This window comes from Lutjanus erythropterus, chromosome 21 (assembly GCF_056507025.1).
Source record: "Lutjanus erythropterus isolate fLutEry1 chromosome 21, fLutEry1.hap2, whole genome shotgun sequence".
Lineage (NCBI taxonomy): Eukaryota > Metazoa > Chordata > Actinopteri > Lutjaniformes > Lutjanidae > Lutjanus > Lutjanus erythropterus.
The window spans coordinates 1,608,166-1,633,357 of record NC_139337.1 but is presented as its reverse complement, the minus strand read 5'-3'; the positions used below and the strand labels follow the sequence as shown (position 1 = coordinate 1,633,357).

The 25,192-nt window shown below is 37.5% G+C and overlaps 1 protein-coding gene across 1 annotated transcript; it reads left to right on the top strand.

The window, feature by feature from the left end:
- Positions 1-1,221: 1,221 nt before the first annotated feature.
- Positions 1,222-22,254, top strand: alg14 (ALG14 UDP-N-acetylglucosaminyltransferase subunit). Its single transcript, XM_084747771.1, has 4 exons — positions 1,222-1,410; positions 3,094-3,245; positions 7,888-8,010; positions 22,003-22,254. The coding sequence occupies exons 1-4, from the start codon at positions 1,266-1,268 to the stop codon at positions 22,231-22,233; spliced, it is 651 nt and encodes a 216-aa protein (XP_084603897.1). The 5' UTR covers positions 1,222-1,265; the 3' UTR covers positions 22,234-22,254.
- The last annotated feature ends 2,938 nt before the right edge of the window (positions 22,255-25,192 follow it).

Genomic DNA, 25,192 nt, shown 5'->3' with positions numbered 1-25,192 from the left:
TACAGACATCAGTGTGATATTGTGGTGAGCTTGTAGTGAAGGGCAGCACTAAACCTTTGGTTTAAATCAGATAAAGAGAAGAAGAAAAGAGGCTTGTGATGGTGGTGGATCCCAGTCTTGCCTTAGGACAGATTTTCCAGGTTTTACTGGTGTGAAAAAAATATTGAAATGATCTGGTTGTTAATATGAAAATTCTTACTAACAAACCAGATCAAATAAATTATTTTTAAGGTAAGATGGTCTGTTCAGGCTGTACTCTGCATCTCAGTTAATGTCAGCTGGGAACTCCACCCCCATGACCCTGCAAAGGATAAACAACTGATGGATGGATAATGTCCAGATGTTACCCAGTCAAAGTTTGTGAATATAAACTCAACCTGCTGCTAAGTGTTCTTATTTCACTTAAAGTTAAATATCCACTCCTTTTTTTTCAACAAAAATTTTATAATTTCCACATTTGAAAAAAAAATATGTTCAAGGCATAAACTCCTTCAACCTTAGTAAAAAAAAAGAAAAAAAAAAAGACAGAATATATGAATATGAAAATTTGGTTTCTAAAGTTTTCCTGCTGGAGACAAAATGTGTCCTTCTTACCTATAAAGTAGATTCTTAGTAAAAGTGCAATGATGTACACTTTTACAAGTTGTAAACTGACACCAGGAATGACTTCCAAACTAGTTGAGATTTCACAAATCAAACTCATAGGGCCTTAAAATCGGATTTTATATGAGCACAGAGAAATTTTCCACTTTCAGTAGAGGGATGTGAAACAGCCTGCTAGTGTCAAACATTAATTGGAACAGAAAAAACATATTTTTGAGTTTCAATACTTTAGACTGACTCCCTGCATTTAGATTGCTACTGAAATGACAAACTCATACAACTATCTCTGAACTGTCTCATAGCATGATTTATCTCTTTCATATTTAATGTCTGCAGTGAATAGTTTTCTATTCAGTTCACTGAGGTTTTATTTTAAAAAATGAAATTTAAACCAAGTCATCTAGCAGTCTGCCACAGGGACTAGTTTTACAAATTCTCTTGCATGGCCTGAAAAGGGAGTGAGCTAAGAGATAACAGTTGCAAATAAAAACCCTGTTACATTGTAGCGTACAATCATCAACGTGAATTTATTAAACAAACCGTATTTTCCTCTCTTCAGCTGCTACGGGAAGCCTGAAGGGAACGTCTACCTGACGGTCTGAACTCGGGGCACAATACGCAAACTTCGTCTGATTTGGTCCTACAGAGGTCCCGTAGCCGTCATGGCGTTTTTGTTAGGAGCTGTATTTGCTGTGGTACTGACATGTTTGCTGTTAATTATCCGGTTATACATTGTAGTGAAGACTGGGACAAAGTTCCAGCCTGGAACCAAAGGCTCGGTCTCTGTTCTGGTCGTTGCGGGTTCAGGTAACGTTCATGTACCGCGGTGCCTTTGATATGAGCTGTTCTCTCCTGTCGTAACGCTTCACTGGACCTTACTCACATTCTTATGACATAAACTATATGTTGTAACGCTACTTTCCGACTTGCTTAAGCATTATTTAAGATTGTAGCGCACAAGAGAGAACAAACGACTATGTTTTCAAGTCGTGCCATTAGCTGACTTCCTTAGCTTCCGTGCTAATAATAGTGGACCATACCAAAGTGTTGGTAAGAGTGGGGGTTTTTCTTAGAACAGTCCCGAATTCTTAAGACGCAACTACTTTACAGTAAGACTACCCGTATATGGTTATAATTAGGTTATCAATTAGTTTGTAAACACATAATAAACAATTATATACAGGTTAACACAGTTTTCATACACCAATGTGGGCTCTCTATTTGTTAAGGTCCAGTTACTGCTTACTACTGGTTAATCCTGCTAACAGTTATTCCCATTTGTAACTGGCAAAAAAGAAACCTTAATGAAGAACGTTAAATAAATCACCATTTAGTAATGACTTTATAATGAAGCTTCCCTTTGCCAGCTATTAATTTAATACATGGTGACGTATTTTACACTTCACAATAAAGCTCCAGTTGCCAGAAAAATGTTATAAAGTCATTAGTTAGATTATATCGAGTATGAAAACTGTATTATATATCTATTTTTTTTTTATAATCGTTTATCGTTACAACTGGGATTGCAAATTGTAAGCACTTTCCTGAATTGTTACATTAAGCAAATATTTTAATGGTTCCATATCTGGTCATATTCAGTTGATTAGCAAGGAGATCAAGGCTATAGAGCAGAAATGACCAACCAATTATTTTTTGTCTACTTCTGAATAATTCTTCTCTTGGCTACGTTCCTTATTAATAAATTAACTTCATTTCATAGTTATTTTGCATCTATATAAAAACAGTTGCAACTTCTGTGTTTCAGATAACTTTATTCATAATAACCACAATACTTTGATACAACCCAAGCCTAATTCCAGACAATAGGAAATGCATTTTTTTTCCTCAATCAAAGCTTTATTTCCATAGCCAAGTGTTCTCTGAGAGCAGTGCATTCCCTGTGAAGCATTTAATAGCACAAAGGCCCATACATTAAACACATGCACTTTAATACTGACATGTGCTCATAAAAGTAATCTCTGTCATATTTCAGAACTTTATTTGATAGTAGGTCAATTAAATTTTACTTGTAAAATCAAATTCTGAATGTCCATTTTATCAATCATCGATTAATCAATATTATCCCTCAAAAATCTGCTGCTTTGCTGCTTCCACTCTTCTCCTGGGAGGACTTTCCACATATGGAACCTGGTTGTTGGGATTTAAACTATTTTGTCATGAAGTAGTGCGCAAGATTTCTCTTCATTACAACTAAGGCACCCAGACCAAACCAGGAAAAACAGAACCAGACTAAAAACACACAAAAGTATGTGGACAGAGGTGTTTTCTGTGTATTTCATCACTGACATAGTAAATCTGAAGATACATAATAAAGGGATTTCTGAAGAATCTGTGATGAAAATTGGAACAAGGGATTAGTTCCTCAACAGCATCTTCCATCTTAAGGTGTAATTAGTGATGTTGTCTTGAAAGCTTACAGAGCTGTTGTTTTCATCATGTGTAACAGAGTGTGTGTTCTGTGTTTTCCAGGGGGTCACACCTCAGAGATCCTGCGGTTGATGGGGAGCCTGTCTGCAGCCTACACACCTCGACACTACGTGATCGCTGACACCGACAGGATGAGTGAGGAGAAGATCTGCACGTTTGAAAGCTCCAAACACCACTCAGACTCTGAGTCACAGGTACACAGCTGGGTATGGATAGTAGAGGCATGTAAGTTTCTCTTAAGAGCTGACAGGTTTTTGTTTTCAGCAACAGGTGGGCTATTTTAATGAAAGGTGACATGTTACCTGATGACCTGATGATCTGGTTACCTGCTGTGCTGCACATTGTCAGCTAGCTTCAGCTCTGGCAGCAGTAGTTTCTGAACAGTGATGAATGTTTTAACATTCAGACAATGAAACTTCAGTCAATAAGTCAACTGATATTTTATTCAAATTTACTACTCAGTTGTTTGCTAATTTCTTGGGATCAGACCAGGTCCTTCCAAAGGGTCATTTTTTCTTTTAATAAGTCTTTATTCAACAATACATCACTTACAAGCATGTAACATAAAAAATATAGAACATTTGGGTATCATGAAAAAATATCATCACAGACATGACCTTCTTTTCAGGTATGATACAATTAACATGTGAATGGTGAATTTGGTTAATGTGATAAATACACAAAAAGATCAAAAACATAATTTACAGCAATGATAATAAAATAATCATAATGAAAGGGTAAATGGAAAGCCATAATAAACAAACTAATAATTTGACAAAAGAGAACTCTATTGTCATTGTGCAGGTAGAACAGACTCAGACATATTTACAAAGAATAAATAGACAGAAATAAAGATTTCAGTGATAGCAGTTGCAGGAAGTACAAAAATAGGCAACATAGAATAAAGATTCACTTAACAATAAGAGTATAATAAAGGGCAAAAGTAATTAAACTGACAGTACAAAATAAGCAATAGAAAATATGAAGGGACATGAGTAGGCAATGTAAAGTATGAGATTAAGAACATAAGCAATAAAGTATAGAAATCCAGTGAACTGCAGAAAAAATACAATAAAAGCACAAGCAAATATCTGTAGTAGAAATTAAATTAATTAATAAAATAATTTTTCTCTTTAAGTATTCTTGTATTGTATTTGTGATATGAGTGTATTTCTTGTTTACAATTTGAACAGATTCACATTTCATCTTAAATTCAATCCAGAATGATTCAAATGATGGGTGACACCTCAAGGACCTGCTTTATGGATGTCAAATTTCCCTGTTACAGTTAATAATGACAATCTACTAAACTTTCTGATTTTTATTTTCATTATATAGTTGTTAGTATAGTTACAGCTTTTTCTCCAGAATCGGTACTGACGTTCAGAAAATGTGTCTTTTGTTGTTTCTTCTTCAGTTTTACGGAATTCACATTTGTTAGGCTCCTCCAAAGGGTCACAAGACAAATCTGTGAGATGATGAGGTAGCATCTCTCCAATCTTTATGACAAAGTATTAGAGCCACATTAAGAAAAAAATAACCAATCATGATATTTCTTAAATTGTTAAAGTGTTGGAAAAATATATCATGTAAAATACCATGTCATATAGTTAAACTATCAAATAGAGAATAAACTCAACATGTATTCTTGGCATTTTAACTTTTTTCTCAAATTGTAAATAAAAAAAAACATCTACCTCTGATCTCATTTTCCTCTGATGCTGAATACTCTTTTGTCAGTAGGTTCTTTGCTTTTTGTGAAATATTGGATCATTTGACCTCTTTGGGCCTCAAACCATGTCAGAAGTTTAGAGGATAAACATTGGTGTAGAACTTCTGACAACTCATAGACATCTGACGCCTGTAACAAGGCCCCCATCAGACTGAAAGAATAACAGAGTCACACAATCTCAGGTGAGTTTTGAAAATTATTCATAGCAGACAGCTGGTTCAAACAAAAATTATAGTGAAAATCTATCATGTATAATGATTAAGAATTAGAATTAATCTTAGTCTTATATAAGATTTATATAGTAAAATGTAAAAAAATGTTTTAAAATTTGAGAAAAAAGATCATGATACATATATATGTCCAGGGAGGAAGGTCCCTCCTTGTGGTTCTCCATAAGGTTCTTTCCATCTTTTCCCCTGTGAAATGGGTGTTTTGGGGAGTTTTTTTCCTAGTCTTTTTACAGACCAGAGGGTGTCACACACTGTACACCTGTAAAGCAAAACAGGGCAAAACGTGATTTGTGATTTTTGGGCTATACAAATGAAATTTAACTTGCCTTGACTAAAAGCAAATGCATATTGAATGAAGTAAATGTTTGGCAGAGTGTATGTGTGCATACTGGCCAATCTGACAAAAGTAATAAAGACAGCTGATGGAACGAGTCATGCACAGGAAGTGATGGGCCTGTTTGTGGTGCAGTGTTAATATTCACCAGCAGGTGGCATAAGCACACTTTTTATGTGTGTCTGTGGTGCTATTTTTGTATTCAAATTCAACTTTATTGACATTGCAGAGGCTACAGTACTGGTACAGGGAAAAGAGTTTTTTTCTTCTGGTTGTTCTGAGACATGATGTGGAATTGAGCTAAATCCTTGTTACATGTATTCTTTTATAAATGTTCTGAGACAAAAACAATACACATTTCATTTGAAAACGAAAAAGAACTGAAAGATCAGAGAATAAATATTTTATTCAAACATTTATTTTTCTCTTACTTGCAGTATAGAGAAGTTTGACAAGCTGGTTGTTACACAACACATCGATCTGATTCTACTTAAATAGTAATGTGTAATAAACTATTTATATTGCATGATTAAGTGTCATAGCCGAAGTGCTTTGCAATAAAAACAGATGACATTTAAAACAAAAGAAAACAAACTAATACAGCTAACTAAACACCTTATAAAACACAAGGAGGATAAAATTACCCAGTCAGCAAAAAACATTTAAACAAAGTGGGCTTTTAAAAGAGATGTATTGATATGTCAGAGCTTGTAGCCCTGATATCCTCAGGCAGGTCAGTCCACAGTCTCAGAGCCTTAACTGCAAAGGCTCAGTCACATTTGAGTACAAATCCGGACCAAGGAACAACACATCTGAGGATTGTAGGGAGCAGGAGGGGACATAGGGCACCAAAAGGTCTGCTAAATAACTCTGATCTAGGCCTCTCATTGATTGTACGTAATCAATAATGTCTTAAAATCAGTTCTATATGCAACAAGTAACTAATGTAAAGAAGCCAGGATTGGTGAGATGTTTCTTAGTCTGAGTGAAAACCCTGGCAGCAGAGTTTTGGATGAGCTGGAGATGGGAGAGGGATTTTTTTTTTTTTTACTGATTCCAGAGAGGGAAGAATTACAGTAATTTAATCCATAAGTAATGAAAGCAGCAGTTACAGTTTCCATTGCAGTGTCCAATGCTCTGATCCTTGAAATGTTTCTGAGATGATGAAAACAGGATTGAATCACTGATTTAATGTGCTTGTCTATGTTGAGGTTTTGATAATTAATACTTATTTTGAAACTATTTGAAAGAAAAATTTTATTCCAGAGTCATTTTCTGTTGGTTATCAAATACAGTGTTTCTCAAACCTTTTTTCTGGGGACCCACTTTTTAAAAAAAGATAAACCATTGTGACCCAACTCAAACTACTACTGCTACTTTATAGATAGTTCATCAATCTGTTGAACAATTCACCCTGTCAGAATCTTGTCAATTGAAAAATAGGTCCAAAAAAGTGAAAATAATAATAACACTAATTTTTCCAATAATCCATTTATTTATTTAATACTCGATTAATAACTGACTAATCATTGCAGCTCTAGTATCAACAGGCCATCTCACTGTTTTTATTTCCTCTCATCAGGAAACCAATATAGAACATTTTTATCTGAGTTCATACATGAAACAAAATAAGTACATACACACATATATATTACACACATTTTAAATACTTAATTAAAAGTGAACTGCAGATATAATTTTAAATTTGCAGAATTTCTTCCATAATGTTTTATTTATTTGGTGATCTAAATAAAAGCTCATGTGACGTACCTGTGGGTCATGACCCAGTGTTTGAGAGAGACTGGTCTAACAGATAAGCAGACTAAATAAATGTGTTTTGTACTGGACAAAGACACATAGGCTGAGGCAGTGTCAAGGTGGTACAGTATACCCGGGTATTTAGAAATACCTGAAGACTGATATTCAATACAATGAATAAAATTATCTAAAACATACTGTAGAAGTTGCAACAAAACAAAAATATAAAATGAAATGCATTTACTGAACTTAGCCAACAGAATAATTATTTGCTTTGCAGATTGAGAAGAAATATAATTGGCTGGTCATTTCTCTATAAAGACTCCTAGGTAATCACTAATGCCTAACTTGGGAATCACAAATACATTTCCACATATAGCTTTATCATGAGATGACTTCTTCCAATTACAAAAGCAGTTTGTTTTCCAAGTCCACTGACCACTGTCCACTGTCGCTATCTGCCGTGGCAAAATGTAATTGAGTCCTCCAGCAGGAATCTGTGAAAGGACGCTTATTTCCTGTCTGTTCATTATTCTATGCACTATAAACCAAGCAAGACTTCTCTTAGGAGGCTAACTGCGCATTAGACACAGAATTGTAGGTTGAACAATGTTATTTGTGCTAAAAATGACTTCTATGTCAAGAAGTTTTTATATTTTGTTTTTGTTTTTTTACACAAATGTCTAAAGATAAAAATATGTTCTGATGAATCTGTTTTTGTTGCAGTACAAATTGCAACGTGTCCTGAGTGTCCCTGATGGACATGTGCTCTTGTTCCTCAGTTCACCATCTGTCGGATCCCTCGGAGTCGGGAGGTGCATCAGTCCTGGAGCTCCTCTGTTCTCAGCACCCTGAACGCTCTACGCTACTCCCTCCCTCTGGTGTTCACACTCAGACCAGACATGGTGAGTTCTCACACATCAGGGTACCTCTGTGCCCTCACAGAGCACACCTCATACAGTATACCTCTTTGCCCTCACACTCACACACACAGGTCGACACTAAAGACGTTGTTACACCTGCTTCGCTTGGTTTGGTTAAAATGGACCATGGTCTGTTTACCTGTTTAGTCCAGTTCATATGGGCTGGTGTGAAAGCTGTCAGTCGAATCCTGGTGCAGACCAAGGAATTGGACCATGTCCGCCTGAAAAGGTCGGTGTCGGTGTCCAAACAAACTCTGGTGTGGTTTGTATGTGATGTGAAAGCAAGCAAACCAAACAGGATTTTGTGATAGAAGATGTGATTTTAGCATGATTTTAAAAGCTAAACGGCTAATAAATCTGTTCAGGAGGTAATCTATAATTGATAAGACATGTACAGTCTATATTTCTGAAATTCATTTAGTAACAGTACTTCAGCGCAGGCAGATTAAAAATTGTGTGACAGTGATCCTACAGTAAAACAACTGTATGTCACACATAGTTGGGGGAAGGGCAGATGTGGCTGTCAGACATGGCGCTGCAATGTGCTGTCTCTGTGTGGACATTATGCACATATGAGCCACTGCAGGTCAGCAAGGTGTGCACAGGTGCGCTGTGTCCTGTAAGCTTCTGTCAGTCACTGGAATTTGAATTTTCTATGTTGGTCCTGATGCTACACCAATGATGCAGGATGACAATCACCAAAACTGTCCAATCATCAAGTTTCCCGTCAGTCTGTAAAGCTGCATGTTTCCTTCTCTTGGTCCGTTTGTAAGAAGTCATTATGAACACAAACTGCACCAGGACTAAAATGAACTGAGCTACCACTGTGAGAATGCCCTAAGAGTGAGGATCTGTCAGCCTCTAACTCACAGATTGCAGCATTCTTTTCTTCATCTGTATCTTGTGAGTGCCCCCACCCTTATAGGAGTACTGCACTAAACTGCTAATTAAACCTTTAAAGATTGATTCACTCTGAAAGAGCACAAACTCAAACAATTCAGATAACGTACAAACAACGACATTATTCCTCATCAAATGTGAAGGCGCCAATATTTGACTTGGGCTGCATAACAAGATCATGCTGATTGAATTACAAAACCTCTTTCTCATCAGTAAATTGGCTTTTCAAAGATATTCTCATTCCAACATATTTGACAATATTTAATTTTGAATTGGAAAACATAATCAGTGCTGAATGCCATTGATTACTCTGTTCAAAACAAGTTGACTGATGTCCATTTGAATGCAAGTTTCTGCTGTTGTACTTCTACAACATGTACTGTAGATGCACATGAAAATGCACTATATGACTGAAAGCTATAGTATGCGTACATTTTTTCCACACTTAAGATGTGTTTACACTCCATCATACAACTTGGCTCAATTCTTTCCTTTGTCTTCCATTGGAAAAGTTGTGGGTAATACCTGGGACCTGTTTTTGTTGGAGGGTATCACCTCATTCAGGCTTCCAAGTGAGCTAAGCTGATATTTAAGCAATATCACATAAGAGAGAGTGCTGTTGGACTGAATATTATCACGTCTGTGATTTGGTAAAAGTGCAATAGCATGACCACAAGTTTTATACAAGAGCTAAACTCACACCATTTATTAGTTAACAGTAGTAAGTGACAAGAGATTATGATTTCTTTGTTTATTTACTCATTTATTCGGCTTTGCCACTGGACTGGGCTGTTGCTTAGCAATACATAAATGTTCCTGCATGCTAATGTTAGCCAGCTACTTTGTGTGAGTTGACTCATTAACCCAGTGGAGCTGGAGCAAAACTGCCTCCAGAATGTCTTTCTCAAATAATAACATGACAAACCCAAGTCCATCAGGTACAGATGAGCATATTGACCTGCTCAATTTAACATTAAGGCAAAATGCACTAAAAACTTCAATAGAAAAGTCAATTGAAGCTTCTTTGATGCACTGCAGGCTTCAGATTTAAAATTCAAACACCACAGAACCAGCAGTAATTTAGGAAAAGATTACTATTTCTATGCATTTAATTAATTTCTTTAGTATTATTATTGTTAATAATAGTTTATTTCTATAGGAGAAAAATCCTCACCTTTATTCAGCTCAGTCTATATAATGATGAAACAGTGTTTTTGTATTAATGTAGCAGTGTCATTTACATCAGTTTCACTCTGACAGTTTACATCAGTGTGGATGTTTTAGACCACAGCAGACAGCAAACTGCACACAGACACACACCAAGGAGATAAAGAGGAGAGACAGAGTCTGGACTGTTTATCATGACTTACAATAATGCAGCACAGTGACAAACCTTTTGTGGAGGAGACAAGCATCTGTCAGTTTGGTCTTTATAGAGAAAGATATTTTAATCTGTAGTGTTTAAACCACAGAACTGTACAGTAACATCAGGACTCATCATCAATAAAGTTTTTATATCAGTTGGCACTTCACATACTCGCTCCCCTCCCTCCCTCCTCTCTGCAGCTCGCTGTTATGATTGATTGGCATGAAGTATTTAAAAGTAAACAGATCAGACTTGGAGTTAAAAATCACGCACTACAGAAGTGTACATTAATAATATGATTCATGATCATAAAAAGTTTTTATATCAAGTCAATACATTTGTCCATATTCACATGCTCTCTCCCTCTATCTCAGCTGCGGGTCAGTGTTTTTCTTTTTTTTTTTTTTTTTTTTTAACTTTTACCTGGTTTCAGCTCGATCAGAGCTCTCTCTTCTTCCTCCCTCTATACTTCTATTTCTTTACGTTGAGTCAGTTGCCTTAATAGACAAGCCTGTTTATATTGTTGGGTGACAGAAGCTCATGTCTTCTGCTGATGTGAACTAGTGGTCAGGCCAATATATCAGAACGTGCGTTAATCGCAGGTTAACAAAATTAGAGGCATTAAAAGGAATTTGCGTTAAGTTTGACAGCCCTAATATTTATACATATATAGTAATAGAATAGAAGTGGAGATATAGAATAAGATGTACAAGAATTATGTACACAATGCGCAACATGATACAAAATATATGTTTATATATCAGTGTAAATAGAACTTCTGTGTGACAGTAGAGTGATTGCACAAGTTTAATTGCTGCACTGTTATGTTATTGCACAGGATTATGTAATCAGTCAGCAATGCACTGCAGTATAAATAAGGAATAATTTAAGTGGTTAAAGTTGTTGACAGGGAGAAACAGTCCAAGGGTCACTCAGAGGAAGGAGTTGTACAATTTGATTATCACAGGCAGGAATGATTTCCTGTGGCACTGAGTGGTGCATCTTGGTAGGAGTAGTCTCTAACTGAAAGTGCTCTTATGCCTGACCAGCACATGGTGGAGTGGGTGTGAGACATTGTCCAATGTAGTCTATAAGTTAAACAGCATCCTTTTCTCTGACACCACTTTCAGAGAGTCAAACTCCACCCCTACAATGTCAGTGGCCCTGCGGATCAGTTTGTTGAGTTTGTTTGCGTCTGCCACCCACAGCCTGCTGCCCCAGCATGCAGCAGCATAGAGGATAGCATGATTTGATTGCGATATGACACAGTTAGTTTGAATGATCATTTTTGCATCACAATTAATTGTCACTGAACAAAGCTATTAAATTCATGATGATGTGACACCTGTTGGGGTTAAGGCATGGCCATATTTTGATGCCAATAATATTTCAATTAATTGTGCAGCCCTGCTATGTTGTAGTGAAATCACTGCAGATCACTGATTGGTCACAGAGAATCATCACAGACATCCTGCACATCAACCTCAAATTGTCACTGCAGTTATGAAAAATTCGTTCAACTCTGATTTTTTTTAAAAAATGGAAGCCTTGGTCAGTTTATGCAGATGTTGCTGCTGACATTGAGGGAGTACCAGCTGCAGTGGAAATGAAATTGAGACATGACCGTGGCACCAATGTTGAGCTGAGCTGAGCCAAGCCATACCATGTGGTGGAAACTCTGCATTTGTTGACCAACAAGCCAGTTTTCTCCAGTGGTGGTTCACTAAACACAATATCCTTCATTTCTGAAGTTTTTTGAGATAATAGGATGGAGAGGACCAGGTATCTTTCTCAACAAGGAAGAAAATTCATTATCACCCAAAAAGGAAAGAGATCAATGTACAGTGTCAGTAATGTCATAAATAAGAACATGAGTCTGAAAAATGCTGCTACTATAGCCTGTATATGATGGAACATACAAGGATGTGCAGAGTTTGACATTAATCATGGCCCATGGCCTCAAAAAGTTACTCTGTGGCCACCAAATAGTCCATGTAGATAGCCACCAAGCTTTATCCCTGTACTAAGAACCAACACAAAATTTCAGTTTTGCAAAGGTCCCGATTCCTTTGTGTCTTTTAGTTCAACATTCTGTAAAAACATGTCAGTTACTGAAGTCTGAGTTTCCTCAGTCTACTCAAACTGCTAACACAGTCCTTCTAGGAGAATCACAAACAGGTAGATGGGCTTAACATTCTTAAAATCCATTATAATGTCTACAGAGACAGAACTGAAAAACACTGTAGATGAGATTCACACTGTAGCACATTATTTATTTAAATAGAGCCTCAGAAACAAAGAGTGAAAGGGAAACCATCCACCATCTGTCAGCTGTCATAAAGGCAGAAAAAAAACACATTTCCAGGCAGGTGTTTGTGTCAGGCAGCTGTGCAAACAGCACAGAGATGTTCAGAGCAGAAATGACACGCAAGAGTCAGCCCTCACCTCACAATCATGCTCCTCTTAGTCACATTTCTTCTGTATCCACTACAGTCAGTTGAACACCTCATTTAAATGACTGTTTGTGAGGTTTGGGTGTTTGGAGTGACTCACCTGGTCATGTACAGTAAGTAATTCCCAAAACACTGGGTCATGACCCACAAGTGGGTCACAGGAGCTTTTACTTAGGTCACAAAATCAATAAAGAAATTCTGTAAACTGAAGATTCATATCTGCAGTATACCTTTATTAAAGTATTTAAAATGTGTCTATTATACAATATACAATATAATCAAGGAAACAATTGACAAATTGATGAACAATTTATAAAGTATTTTGATTTTGGTCACAATGGTTTGTCTTTTTAAAAAAGTTGGTCCCCATAAAGAAGGTTTGGAGAAACACTGCAGTCAGTCACTCCCTCACTCATAGGTCAGGCTGTAAGGCTCAGCTGATCACCACTAAATGTTTTCTACATTGAAATCTTGTACAAACTGAGTGTGTGAATTGTTGCAAGGTCCTCTGAGGTTAGCAATCTATCCCCAAACAGTTCCCGCCTCCATCCTGAACCCACAGTGGTCTGAAAGTCTGACGTTTGAGATGTGTAGGAGTAGAGGTCTCACCGATATGTCATCACTGACAGATCACTTACTCTGAAACAGAATGAGTGACCTCAAAACAAATCATCTGTTTCAGATTATATTCTGCTCCTTTTGTGCAATGCAAAATTTACATTTTTTACCACACATACACTCGTGTAGCCTGTAACCTAAAGTCAAACCCAGAGGCTCATATCCCAGTTTCTTTAACCCATGTATGTATGTATGAGCTTCTCAAAGTTTTGATGCCTGAGTGCCAATGTAGAGAGCTAGCATATGATCAAGAGCTGCACAGGAATTTGTGATCTTTCTCCTAATTTTGTTTAGCGTTAAATTGTTTCAGCACTTGTTTGCATGTAAGGCAGATCACTTTATTTGTCCCCTGACAAAATAAGATGTTTCCATTTTTCCTGAAACCTCCTTTTCTCCTCAACCATGCAGTGTTTTTGTCATGGTGGTTTTGGTTGGTCCCTCCAGGATTTCGCGGCTGGTTTCACTATTGTTGCAGCCTAAAGTGCCTGATTTCATGTTAGCTTTTCTTAAAAATTGCCATGCATGTTGCGATGTTTTTAGGTATTTTTTGGCAATGAAATTGTGGAAGGAAGTGATTTTTTTGGATGATTTAATTCAACTTCAAAGACAACTAGTTCAAGGAAGAAATAGACAGCACTCTGTTCTGAGTGTTCTAAGTAACCTTACCAACAAAGCTCAGGTTTACAAAAACTCAAACAAAATCTACTTTATTTGTAGAAGAACATGGGGGTTAATCCACAAAAAAGCAAAAGCAAAAGCTTTTTGGAGCACAGTCAAAACAGTAACCATAAAATTATGAACTATTAAAGTGCACACAGAAATGTCAGTAACACTGACAAGTGTTATGTTCTTTTCAAATTTGTGTGAATTGTTGTGATTGCAACATCGCAACTTCCTGGAGGGACTGATTGTTGACAGAACATCATTCCTGTGACATTCCTGTGTGAGGTGCCTCTAGCTGCCATATGACCAGTAGCTTTCAACAAGTTCCCATTTGAAAGCCGACTTGCTCGTTAGGAGGGGTGCAGTTTGACACAGTAGCCATGTAATGGCTCCACATACTGATTATTTTGTTATTATTTAATTATATAACAATGAATTTACATAAAATACACACAAATTTGTCTCATTAATATTTAAATATTTTATTCAATCATAATCCTGAAAAGTAGACATAAAATCACATAAATTACATTAGAATAATGATAATAGTGGCATATTTTAAAGTTAGTCTAATTTCCACTCTATTTAGTAGACTCCATGTCAGATGACTGATCAGAAAAATACTGGACCTCAAATTCAAAATGAGTTGTGATGCATATTAATTTATCTCTGTGTCAACCCTTTAACTGAACGTATTTTGACTTAAAACTGAAATTGGTTATCACATGGAGTTATTTCATCTCTGGAGTCATATACAGGTAAGATGATCAAAGACAGTGTATTTTTGCATCAGTGTGGAGCAAAGAATATAATTGAAATGAATTACAGACAGCCGATGAGGTTAGTTGTAGCCATTTTCTGACTCATATGTGGCTGATAAAATGAAGGGAAAATTTAAAACAGCTGAATTACACCATTAGATGATGCAGGGTGTAAAGTTAACTCTATCTAATCTAAAAATCTATGTTAAGTGACTTCTACTAACACAAACATGTTCCATGTGTTGATAATCCTGGTAAAGAGGACAACTGCTGCAGCTACAGGAGGAGGACAGGTTGCTCAGTGCTTCACTTCCAGCACTCATGTGGAGCAGCTGTCCCACTCTGATAAGTCACACCCAGGTTGTGGAGCTAAAGAAAGCCAAACTGTTGTATCTCTGTCTAAAATACTTTCACACTTTAGATGATTACCCCAGCCCTAATTGAATAGTCTATTCAAAGTGAAAATACTGAAAGGTGTTTAAGATGATTAAAACAGAATGCATGCATTGCATGACACATCTGGTGGGAGAACCCAGTAGGTCACATTACGTATCAAAGTAGGTGTGATAACACCAATCAGATCTAGGTTTAAGGATGGACTGATGAACTGTGTTCTCAACCTTCATAAGCTCTGCTTGAGCCACTTCCTGTCCAGTAAGTGAAAACGTCTCAAATCAGATGTGTAGCCTGGTGAGTCCGTGTGAGCTGAAAACCCTTGAGAAAACAAACATATTGACATTCAGTCAGTACGTATGATGATATAAGTCATCATTAGGATCTTCAAATTGACAGATAGAGAACTTTAAAACCATCTGCCTAATGCCACTAAAACAGCTCTAACTCATCGAGGTCTGGACTCCACAGACCTCTGAAGGTGTCTCGCAGTATATGATACCAAGATGTCAGCAGCAGACCCTTTAAGTCCTGTAAGTTGTGAGGTCTGGCCTCCATGGATTGGACTTGTTGTTCCAGCACATCCCAGAGATGCTTGATTGGATTGAGATCTGGGGAGTTTGGAGGCCAAGTCAACACCTTGTCAGCACCAGGTCACTCCATGGTCCAGTTCTGATGCTCACATGCCCATTGTAGCCACTTTCGCTGGTGGACAGGTGTCATCTTTTTATCATAGCCAGCATGAACTTTTTGCACTAAAGTAGCTCTTCTGTGGGATTGGACCAGACAGATAAGCCTTCCCTCCCCACAAAAGCATTGGACACCCATGACCCTGTCACTGATTCACCAGTTGTCCCTTCTTGGACCACTTTTGATAGGTACTAACCACTGCATGCCATGAACACCCCAAAGACCTGCTGTTCTGGAGATGCTCTGACTTAGTCATCCAGCCATTATGATCTCATCAAGGTTGCTCAGATCCTCAGTTCAGATCCTGCCTATTTGTCCTGCTTCCAACACATCTAAACCAAGACCTGACTGTTCACGTGCTGCCTGATATATCCCACCCATTGACAGGTGCTCATGTTGAATCTTTTGTCTCTCTGTTTTTTGTACATATGTAATTAAGGGTTGGCAAACCCAATTTCAAATTGACATTTTATTTTCCCTTCAGTGGTCCCCATGCAGATATTTATAGTTTATTTGTCTGCCTCTGGGATTCCTGCCTCCACCCAGGACTAAAAAGTGAATGGAATTTAATTTGTGCTATTCACAACACTTAAAAATGACATTTAAACACTTCAGCAACACATCATTTTCCAGAAACATTGTCCCTGTTCCTCTGGATAATCCACAACACACTGGGGTCAGTTCATAGGAACAACTTCTTCAGTAGAAAGTAGAATCTGACGTCAATGCACAGTTTGTGTGGAAGCTAAATAATCTGGAAAATGGAAACTGACAGTAAGAGCTCTTTTGTCAATGAAACAAAATGTCTGATAACGTATTGATAATGTACAGTAGCTTGCCTCTGGTCTGTGTGAACTCTACATTGAGTTGGTGAGAGCAGTGAGAGCAGATTCCAGACCTGTGAGCGGTCCCTCTGGATGTCTGTCCAGCAGAATCCTCTGGTTATTGGTGGCTGGTTGGAAACAAAGCTGGGGACTTAGCGCCAGGGCAGTCATGCCAGGAATGTTCCAGTCAGGGTTCTGACTGCAGCCGGCTGAGGAACAGTCATAAACCAGGAGAATGGCACTGACTCTGCCATCAGGGGATTTTACTGGTGCGACTGCTGAGAACCAGATCAGCTTTAGGCAGCTCAGGCCGCCAGAATTTTCACACTTAAGACCACAATGCAGAAAATAGTTGGTGTAATTTATAGAGAGGTTCTGAATGCAGCAACACATATTGAAGTGCTCTACCTCATCACATTTAATTGTGCCAAATCTGGCCACAATTTGCGTTGATGTGAGTGTGTGGAGAGTTAGAGCTTGCGCTGGTGTTCTGTTAGTTGGAGAGAAATGTTTTGGTGGCATTCATGTCTTTAAAGAGGTGAGAGAAGGAAACACAAAATAAAGCAGGAAACAGCTGAATTTTGAGGTAGAATATGACAGAAACGTAAGTAAACCAAAGAAGAAGAAAATATAAAAGTTAAAATCAAGAGTCACAAATCATTCATACAGAAAAAAACTCAAAAAGTCACAACTTCAGACAATTTAAAACTGTGTGAAAAGCCTTCAGTATCTAACACTAACAATAACTGCAGATAACAGTAAGACTACTTGAATTGCAATTCAAATTATCAGTCAGAGCGCCTGTAGTCGACTGACATTCTTCCAATCAAGAATTTGTTTTTGTCCTTTGTCAGTGTGCATCACAGTTACAGGATAAAACAGGTAGAAGCTTACAAAAATGCACTAGGAGAACATTTCAGAAAGGGAATTAAGTGGAATCAAATATATTGTGCACTTAGTAGAAAATATCCACGGGACCACATGCGCTGTTGGTTGACTGATGAGAGAGGGTGAAAGGAGTGGTTGTTGAACAAGTTTCAGCTGTTTTTATCTTCATTATTGTACACAGAGCAAAGTAACAGCATGGCAGGCTGTGAACCTAAGCAGAACGCAGTGTGACGTGCTGTCAGACACTTCACGAGAGCACACTGTGGTGGAAAAAATACTCAGATTCTTTATCTAAGTAAAAGCACTAATACTACAATGTAAAAATACCTAAATACAATTTAAAAATCTTGTATGTTCTTGTTTCCATTTTTGAAAAATCAACATTTTTATTGCTGTTGTTGCACTTTAATGGTATTCTTATTGGTATTTTCTGATGACTAAATACAGACCTGCAAACTCATAAGAGGAGAAAAAGGTGACATGTTGGTAAACCAGTCCTCTGTCCTCTGGGAGTCTGGGAGCATCTGTCCTGCTCCAGAAGAAAAATGTTGTGATTTTAACATGTGAACAAAACATTCTGGTGACTGTTTCAGTTAAAAGAGTTAGTTCCATCTTCTGTTTGTGGTTTCTGCAGACATTACTACCTTTACTTTTACCTTTGTGCTTGGAAAATAAGTAGAAAGTAAAGTAAAAACAGTAAAAGTAAATCTACAGTAAAAGTAAAGTTACTTTACTGAGTATTTTTACTTTAGTGATTTATAGTTGTTCATTTAATAGACCTGTCTTATTTTCTCTTTTGTATATTGCCATTGTTCTTAAATAAAGCAAAAGTAATGTAATAGAAAAAAAATGCAGAACACGCAATATTTCTTATCTGATTACTCGATTAATGGGCAGAATCAAATCAAATTGGGCTGTATGTGGCCCCTGAACTAAAATGAGTTTGACACCCCTGCTTCAAACCTTATGTAGTGAAGATTTTACTGAACATTGTCACTGTTGATGATGATGATCTGATGCTGATGTTGAGGTCGATGTTGTTGACTGTTGATGTTGTCCACTATAAATGTAGATGTATTAAGGATTATGGTAATGTTGGTATCCATGAATATCGGTGATGCTGATGTTTTATACAACTGCTAACATTTACTGCTGCAGTCTCACTGATTGTTCATTTATGTTGCTGTTGTGCTCTCCAATTGCCTTGCGCTGCCTTGAGATGTGTATGTTTTTATACTTCCTATGTTGGTGACAATCAGTTTTTCCTTCCTGGGGCGTTAATAAACTCTTAAAATATAAAAAAAAAAAAAAATCTTATATCATATCACATCGTAGCTTCTTTTTACTTTCTCTCCTACATATCAAAAAGGAGAAGCAGACAGGTGTGTAGGAGAAGAGTCAACAATAAAAGCAAATAGATGTCTTCTGCACTTGCAAATTCAAGATTTCATTAATGATGTTTTGGTGTGATGACCTTGGTCAACCCAATGATTTACTCTCCTACATGTGGAAAACAGAACCTCACCAACAGCTCCTGCCTTAGAGCCACTCTGAGAGGACACTCAGTGGTCAGTGACTGCCAGCCATCAGCAGTGGATCATGGCGTCATCCATCGGCCCAACCCTATGGCCACGAAATCAGGTTTCTGCAGCAGAGATCTAGCAGTGTTAATAAAACTGACAATAACCAGATTCTGTAAGTGTACGTGGATCCAGTGCCTGGAAATCTCTGAAAAGGGCAAATGAGAATTCCATCTCCAGAGTTTTAGTTACTGCAGCCAGAGGGAGCTTCAGGTCAGCTGATGAAATCTGCTTATTTTTTACTTTTATGTACTGCACAACTGACCAACCCATTTAACAAGTTAACAAGCAAAAGGTTTGAAATGTTGATGGTGACATCTGCTGCTACATGAATCATTTAATTTAGTTGGTGTAAAGTAACTGTTGTATGTGTATTGTTAAGCTGAAAGAATGATAGAAATGTTCTCTGTGAATGCAGAATGCAGGCAGTTGTGTGTAGTTTCCAGTGCAGTGTGGAGAGGATCATACAGTGCTTCTGCTGTATGATGACTTCTCCAGACTCCAGAGCAGCTCTGTCTGGTTTCCTGTAAACCCAAACTCCCTCACCTCCCTCAGCCTCCTCCAGCCCTGAGGCCACTTCTTCATCCCAGTCCCATCCCCCTCCGTCTCTGTTTGAGTCTCACTGAGTTGCCTCAGCTGCTGCCACTGAGTCACAAACAGAACGCCACTTTCTGCTCTCTCTGCCTTCTGCATCTTCACACAGTGGTGTGTATTCACCACATGTTTTAAGTCTGAGTTTTGAGGGACAGTTCAGCTCAGACACAAGACCTCCACAACAAACATGGAGACAATCAGCTCCACTAATATCCTGCAGAGGTGGAACCAAGTCGTTGTTTTGCAAGTCCTAGTTCTTTGTCTTTGCACTCAAGTCCCAAGTCAAGATTGCCTTTCCAGAGTCAAATACCAAGTCCTAAACTTTGAGTTTTGACTCCTAAACAAGTCATAATGCACATTCCACCAAATGTAATGCAACTGTTCAACTTGTCAAATGAAGATGAAGATATTATGTCTCCTTCTGTAATTTTTGACCTTCACTTTTTGCAAACTGCAGTTCATTTTTTAACCACCTCAGAGTGTTTGAATGTTCTTCTGTTTGGTATCATTTTTTCCAACTGGAGTGTTGGATTTCTCCTGCAACTCAGCTGGATACTGTCAGGTTGGTTCAAACAAAGTGAATTTGTGAAAAATTCATTCTTCTTGTTGATGTCCAGTCTGTCTTGATGATAAATGTAGTCAACTGAAGCTATAAAACCCTCAGTGCTGCTATATTGACAAAAAAGAGCTCTCCTGCTCACAGAGCCATGCTAGAAGTGCCTGCATGTACCAGGATGCATTGTGCCCACAGCTTTGATGCCATGTATCACCACTCTAGCCTATACTTTGTTGGCCACAACATAGCATTAAGTGACAAAAATCATCTTTGAATACCCAGAGAAAGGGACTAGAAATCCAAGCTGAAATAGTAGTTGTTCTTTAACACCAATGACATCACTCTGACATCATTTTGACCTCACTGAATACAGGAAGAACATCAGATTTTGCAGTAGGAGAACTAATTTTTCTCTATCAATATAGCAGCACTGTGGAATTATTGCTTCAATTGATAACATGTACAAATAGCTCTTATCCCAACTCATCTCATACTGATGATTAGTCACTGCTCCCCAGCATCTGATACTGAAGCCCAAGGTACCTTTTGGCAGCTGTATCAGACGTGGCCAGAAAGCAGTCTTTAATACATTAAATGGCCATTTAACCTGTGATAAATGCTGTGAAACGCTCATTGTTTGATTAGGTTTAGGCACAAAAAAATACTTTGGTAGACCATGTTTGGGGTTACAATAACTACATTACATTATGTATGTCACTCGTCACAGAAGCGACTCACAACGCGAAAGTCACATTACAAAAGTTCCATGAAGGCATGTGAAGGTCTTGTGTTTGTTTTAGCTGTCCATCCACCCCACCTCCTCCATGTGTGGATTTTCTCCCTCTTCACACTATGTCAACAGCCTGGGGCATCTTCTATAGCCATGGATGGTTTTACATCATCAAGTCCAAGTAATGTCACGAGTCACTGCTATTCTGACTTTATTCCCAGAATTCAGACTTTATTCTTAGAATTGTGACATTCAGAATTTTGACTATAATCTCAGAAATCTGACTTTCAGAACACTTACTTAATTGTAACTTAAAACCAAGAATTCTTTCTTTATTCTCAGAATTCTGACTTAAATCTCAGAATTCTGGCTTTATTCTCAGAAATACATTTTTCACATGGCCCTGATCCATCTGTTGGGTACAAGTCTACAAAAGTATTGAATTGTGAACCAGTGGGAAAAGAAGTGAAAATACAGAAATTTTGCAGGTTTGTAGATACTTACAAAAAAACATAGATATTAAGTTGTGTGGGTTGTCAGCTAAACCCAGTTATATTTCACATGCACTTGAGCGGTTTTTGGAGACGACAGTGTCTTGATGACTCAGACTGCCCAACACAGTGCAACTGCAGACAACTGGGCAAAAGTAGGATCCCCACTGGATCTTATAACCATCTTTGTCATCAAAAACAAGAAAAACTGGATGTCTGGATGAAAAACAAATCCATCTGGAATCTCTCTCTGTGCTTGACACACGGGGATTAAAAAGATATTGATCGTAAGACAGTAAATGCATCGCCCTGATTGGTTCCTTTGACTAGTTTCTGTCATGTGACATGAGTGTTCTGTCACACATCAACAGTTGCTGGAGGCTGCTTTCTTTGAAAAAATGAGTATGTGTCACTTCCTGGAAATGTGCTCATCCCCCTCCTCTGTGTGTGTGTGTGTGTTGTTTCAGGTGCTATGTAACGGCCCAGGAACCTGCGTTCCCCTGTGTGTGGCAGGACTCCTGCTTGGAATTCTGGGAATGAAGAAAGTCCTGATAGTTTATGTTGAAAGTATTTGCCGGGTTCAGAAGCTGTCACTCACTGGGAGGATTCTCTACCCAATATCAGACTATTTCTTTGTGCAGTGGTCCTCTCTGAGGGATAAATACCCCAAATCCATTTTCCTCGGAAGAATAGTGTAAAAACCTGTTACACAAAGTATACACAACAAATAGGATGTAATGTTTGTTGAATAAATGCTCTATTTTTTATTGTTATATATCTGTCTATATGTTATCATTTAACACGTCTGTTGGTGTGACATTTCATACAGAAGGTAAAGTCTCAGAGTATAGTTGATGTTTCAGAGAAAACCATGAATGACTACTATTTAAAAAAAAGAAAAATCACTCCCTTTAAAAGGAAGAAAAGAATTGTAGTTTTATTCTGCATTCACAGGTTTCTTTCTGCTGCTGGTTGAATAAGAAAAAAAAAAAAAAGCTGTGTGTCAAACAATATTTTACATCACAAGTCAGTTTAGTAGATTTGTGTTCCAGTTATCTGTGAGGCATACTGCAAGGACACTGGTGTCTGTGCTCCACAACAAGCTTTTCAGCAACTACTGGATGAGTATAGATATACTTTAGATACTCAATGGCAATGAGCGCCATCTAATTCCATTATTTTGGAGAGAGGGAGGACATCTCAATCTCCAAAACTATCTAGATGGATAAATAGCACTACAGGTAAGAGGAAAATATGTTTTTATTTTTGATATTGGGGTGAACTGTATTATTAACATTAACAATAGACAAAATACTTTTTGCCAAAATTAACTTCAGAATGCAAAAAAGAAGTATTCACTTGCTTTTAACTGAGTGTGAGCATGAAGAAGTTATTTTTAAATGCTGGTGTTGGAGGTATTGTCACTGCTGTGTTTTTCTTTCTTTGTGCTGTGTTTCCTGTTCCTGGATAGCACTCTGGACAGGAAGAGCTCTGCTTTGTTGAAATAAACCCAAAGAGGAGGAAGAGGGAAGAGAAGGAGCAGAAGTTTCAGATTAAACCTGACATCTGGGGCTATTTATAGACAGACTAGATCTCTTAGTATCAGTGGAGAAGAAACACACACATCTGTCACAAACTGCTGCTCAGTTCAGCTGGTAGAGAATCAGAGGACTGTAGGACACTGGTAAGTTACTGATTGAGTGAACCCTGGGAAACTGATGACTCTGTGACCTGTGAAACAATGCCAAGGTGATGTCATATAAAGTAGCTCAGTGGGTCCCAAACTGTTTCTGTCATGCTCCCTTTTCAAAGGCTGAAAAAACTGCATTTTTTTATTGATTATTATAGAGTTGCAACAATTAATGGATTAAATTAAATTAAATTAAATCAAGAATTTTGATTAGCAACTAATTGTTTTGTATAATTTTTTTAAAAAGAAAAAAGTCGGAATTCTCTGATTTCAGCTTCTTAATTGTGAATATTTTCTGGATTCTTTGCACCTCTCTGACAGTAAACTGAATATCTTTCAGTTGGGGACAAAACAAGACATTTGTGGATGTCATCCTGGACTTCAATCAACATTTTATAACATGTTATGGACCAAAAAGCTAATCGATTAGTGGAAAACTTATTGCCAGATTGATCACTAGCTGAAAACTAGGTCCAAACAGACATGCCACCTGTTTTCACAGGTTTGGACCTATCTGTCAGTTGATGAGATTGTGACACAATCTTTTTTTTTTTTTTTTTTTTTTTTTTTTTTTTTACAATTTTTTTTATATTTTATTGACCAAACAACTAATTGATTAATTGAGAAAATAACTGTTACAGAAAAGGCTTGAAAAATAGATCCAAACATGTGGAGCGTACGGACATACAAGACATCTTTTTCAAATGACAAGATTGTGTCAGGATTAATTAATCAGTTAACAGAGAAACTGATCAATAGATTTATTATCAATAAAAAATAGTTATTAGTTTCAGCCCAAAATCATCTGAAGCAACTATGGATTCATAATTTGAATTTTAGTTAAATAAAGGTCAAGGTTTATTTCTCTGCATAAATCCTATTCATTCAACTTTGTTTCACACTTTGTTTCTCCCCTGGTCATCCATGCTCCCCCTGCAGTGGTTCTGTGTTCCCCCAGGGCGTCCTAGTTTGGGAACCACTAAAGTAGCTATAAATGAACTTTGTTTCAGAGAGTGTGTTGCAAAAGTGGAGACAGTAGTTTCTTGATTAATAAATAACAAAATAGTTTAAATGTCATTATTGGTGAATATTTGTATGGAAGTGGGGCTCACTGTATGAAAAGAGTCTATTGGAAATTGAGTGATGCCCCCTCCAGTCAGTTCACAGAAAAGTCACTACATCTTATCCCGAATTCATCATTTTCACATCAGATAAATAATGTGACCGTCCCATCCTATTACTAATTTAGTGTCTGTTCCATTAGTCTGATTTCCATCATCTATTTTTATATAAACGGTTTGACTAAGTTGCAAAACCTGGAACTATACTTCTCACATTCTGAGCTAAACTGATGCTACTGACCAACAACATCTGATCACTAAAACAACCACAGATCATTAACGTCATAAAACTGCAAAACCCATAACCCCCTAAATACATTTCCCCATTCTCATAGTGATCTTCTGTTGCTTCTGCCCATGGATACATTACTGAACGGGACTACTGGGCACAGGCCCACCCCCGCTTCACCAGCAAATCATCACTCAAAGACACACAACCACAAAGAGATGCAAAATGACGCCAAAAGATGCAAAATGAACACAAAAAGTCACATAACGACCACAAACAGAAATAAAATGAACAAAACAAAATGACCACAAAACTACAGAGAGATGCATAAGAGATGCAAAATGACAACAAGAAGGCACAAAACAACTATTAACATGTAAAATAACTACAAAAAGAGGCACACCAAACACAAAGTCTTTGTGTCTACTATGCTAATAGGAGGGACGGTGGGGCCCTTTACATGTCTGTGTCCAGGGGCCCACTGTTTCATAACCCATCCATATATCTACCTGACCTGTGAGAGAAACCAAGTTCTTCTTTGTTTATTATCACAGGTACAGACTCAGAAAAAAAAGTAAGATGAAGACAATGTGCATGTTGGTCATATTTGTTTGGAA

What these genes read in the sequence shown, in the direction of transcription:
- alg14 (XM_084747771.1), top strand. Translation starts at nt 1,266, where the DNA reads ATGGCGTTTTTGTTAGGAGCTGTATTTGCTGTGGTACTGACATGTTTG. An exon ending in TCTGGTCGTTGCGGGTTCAG is followed by an intron (nt 1,411 to 3,093) that starts GTAACGTTCATG and finishes TGTGTTTTCCAG; the next exon opens with GGGGTCACACCTCAGAGATC. An exon ending in TCACACTCAGACCAGACATG is followed by an intron (nt 8,011 to 22,002) that starts GTGAGTTCTCAC and finishes GTGTTGTTTCAG; the next exon opens with GTGCTATGTAACGGCCCAGG.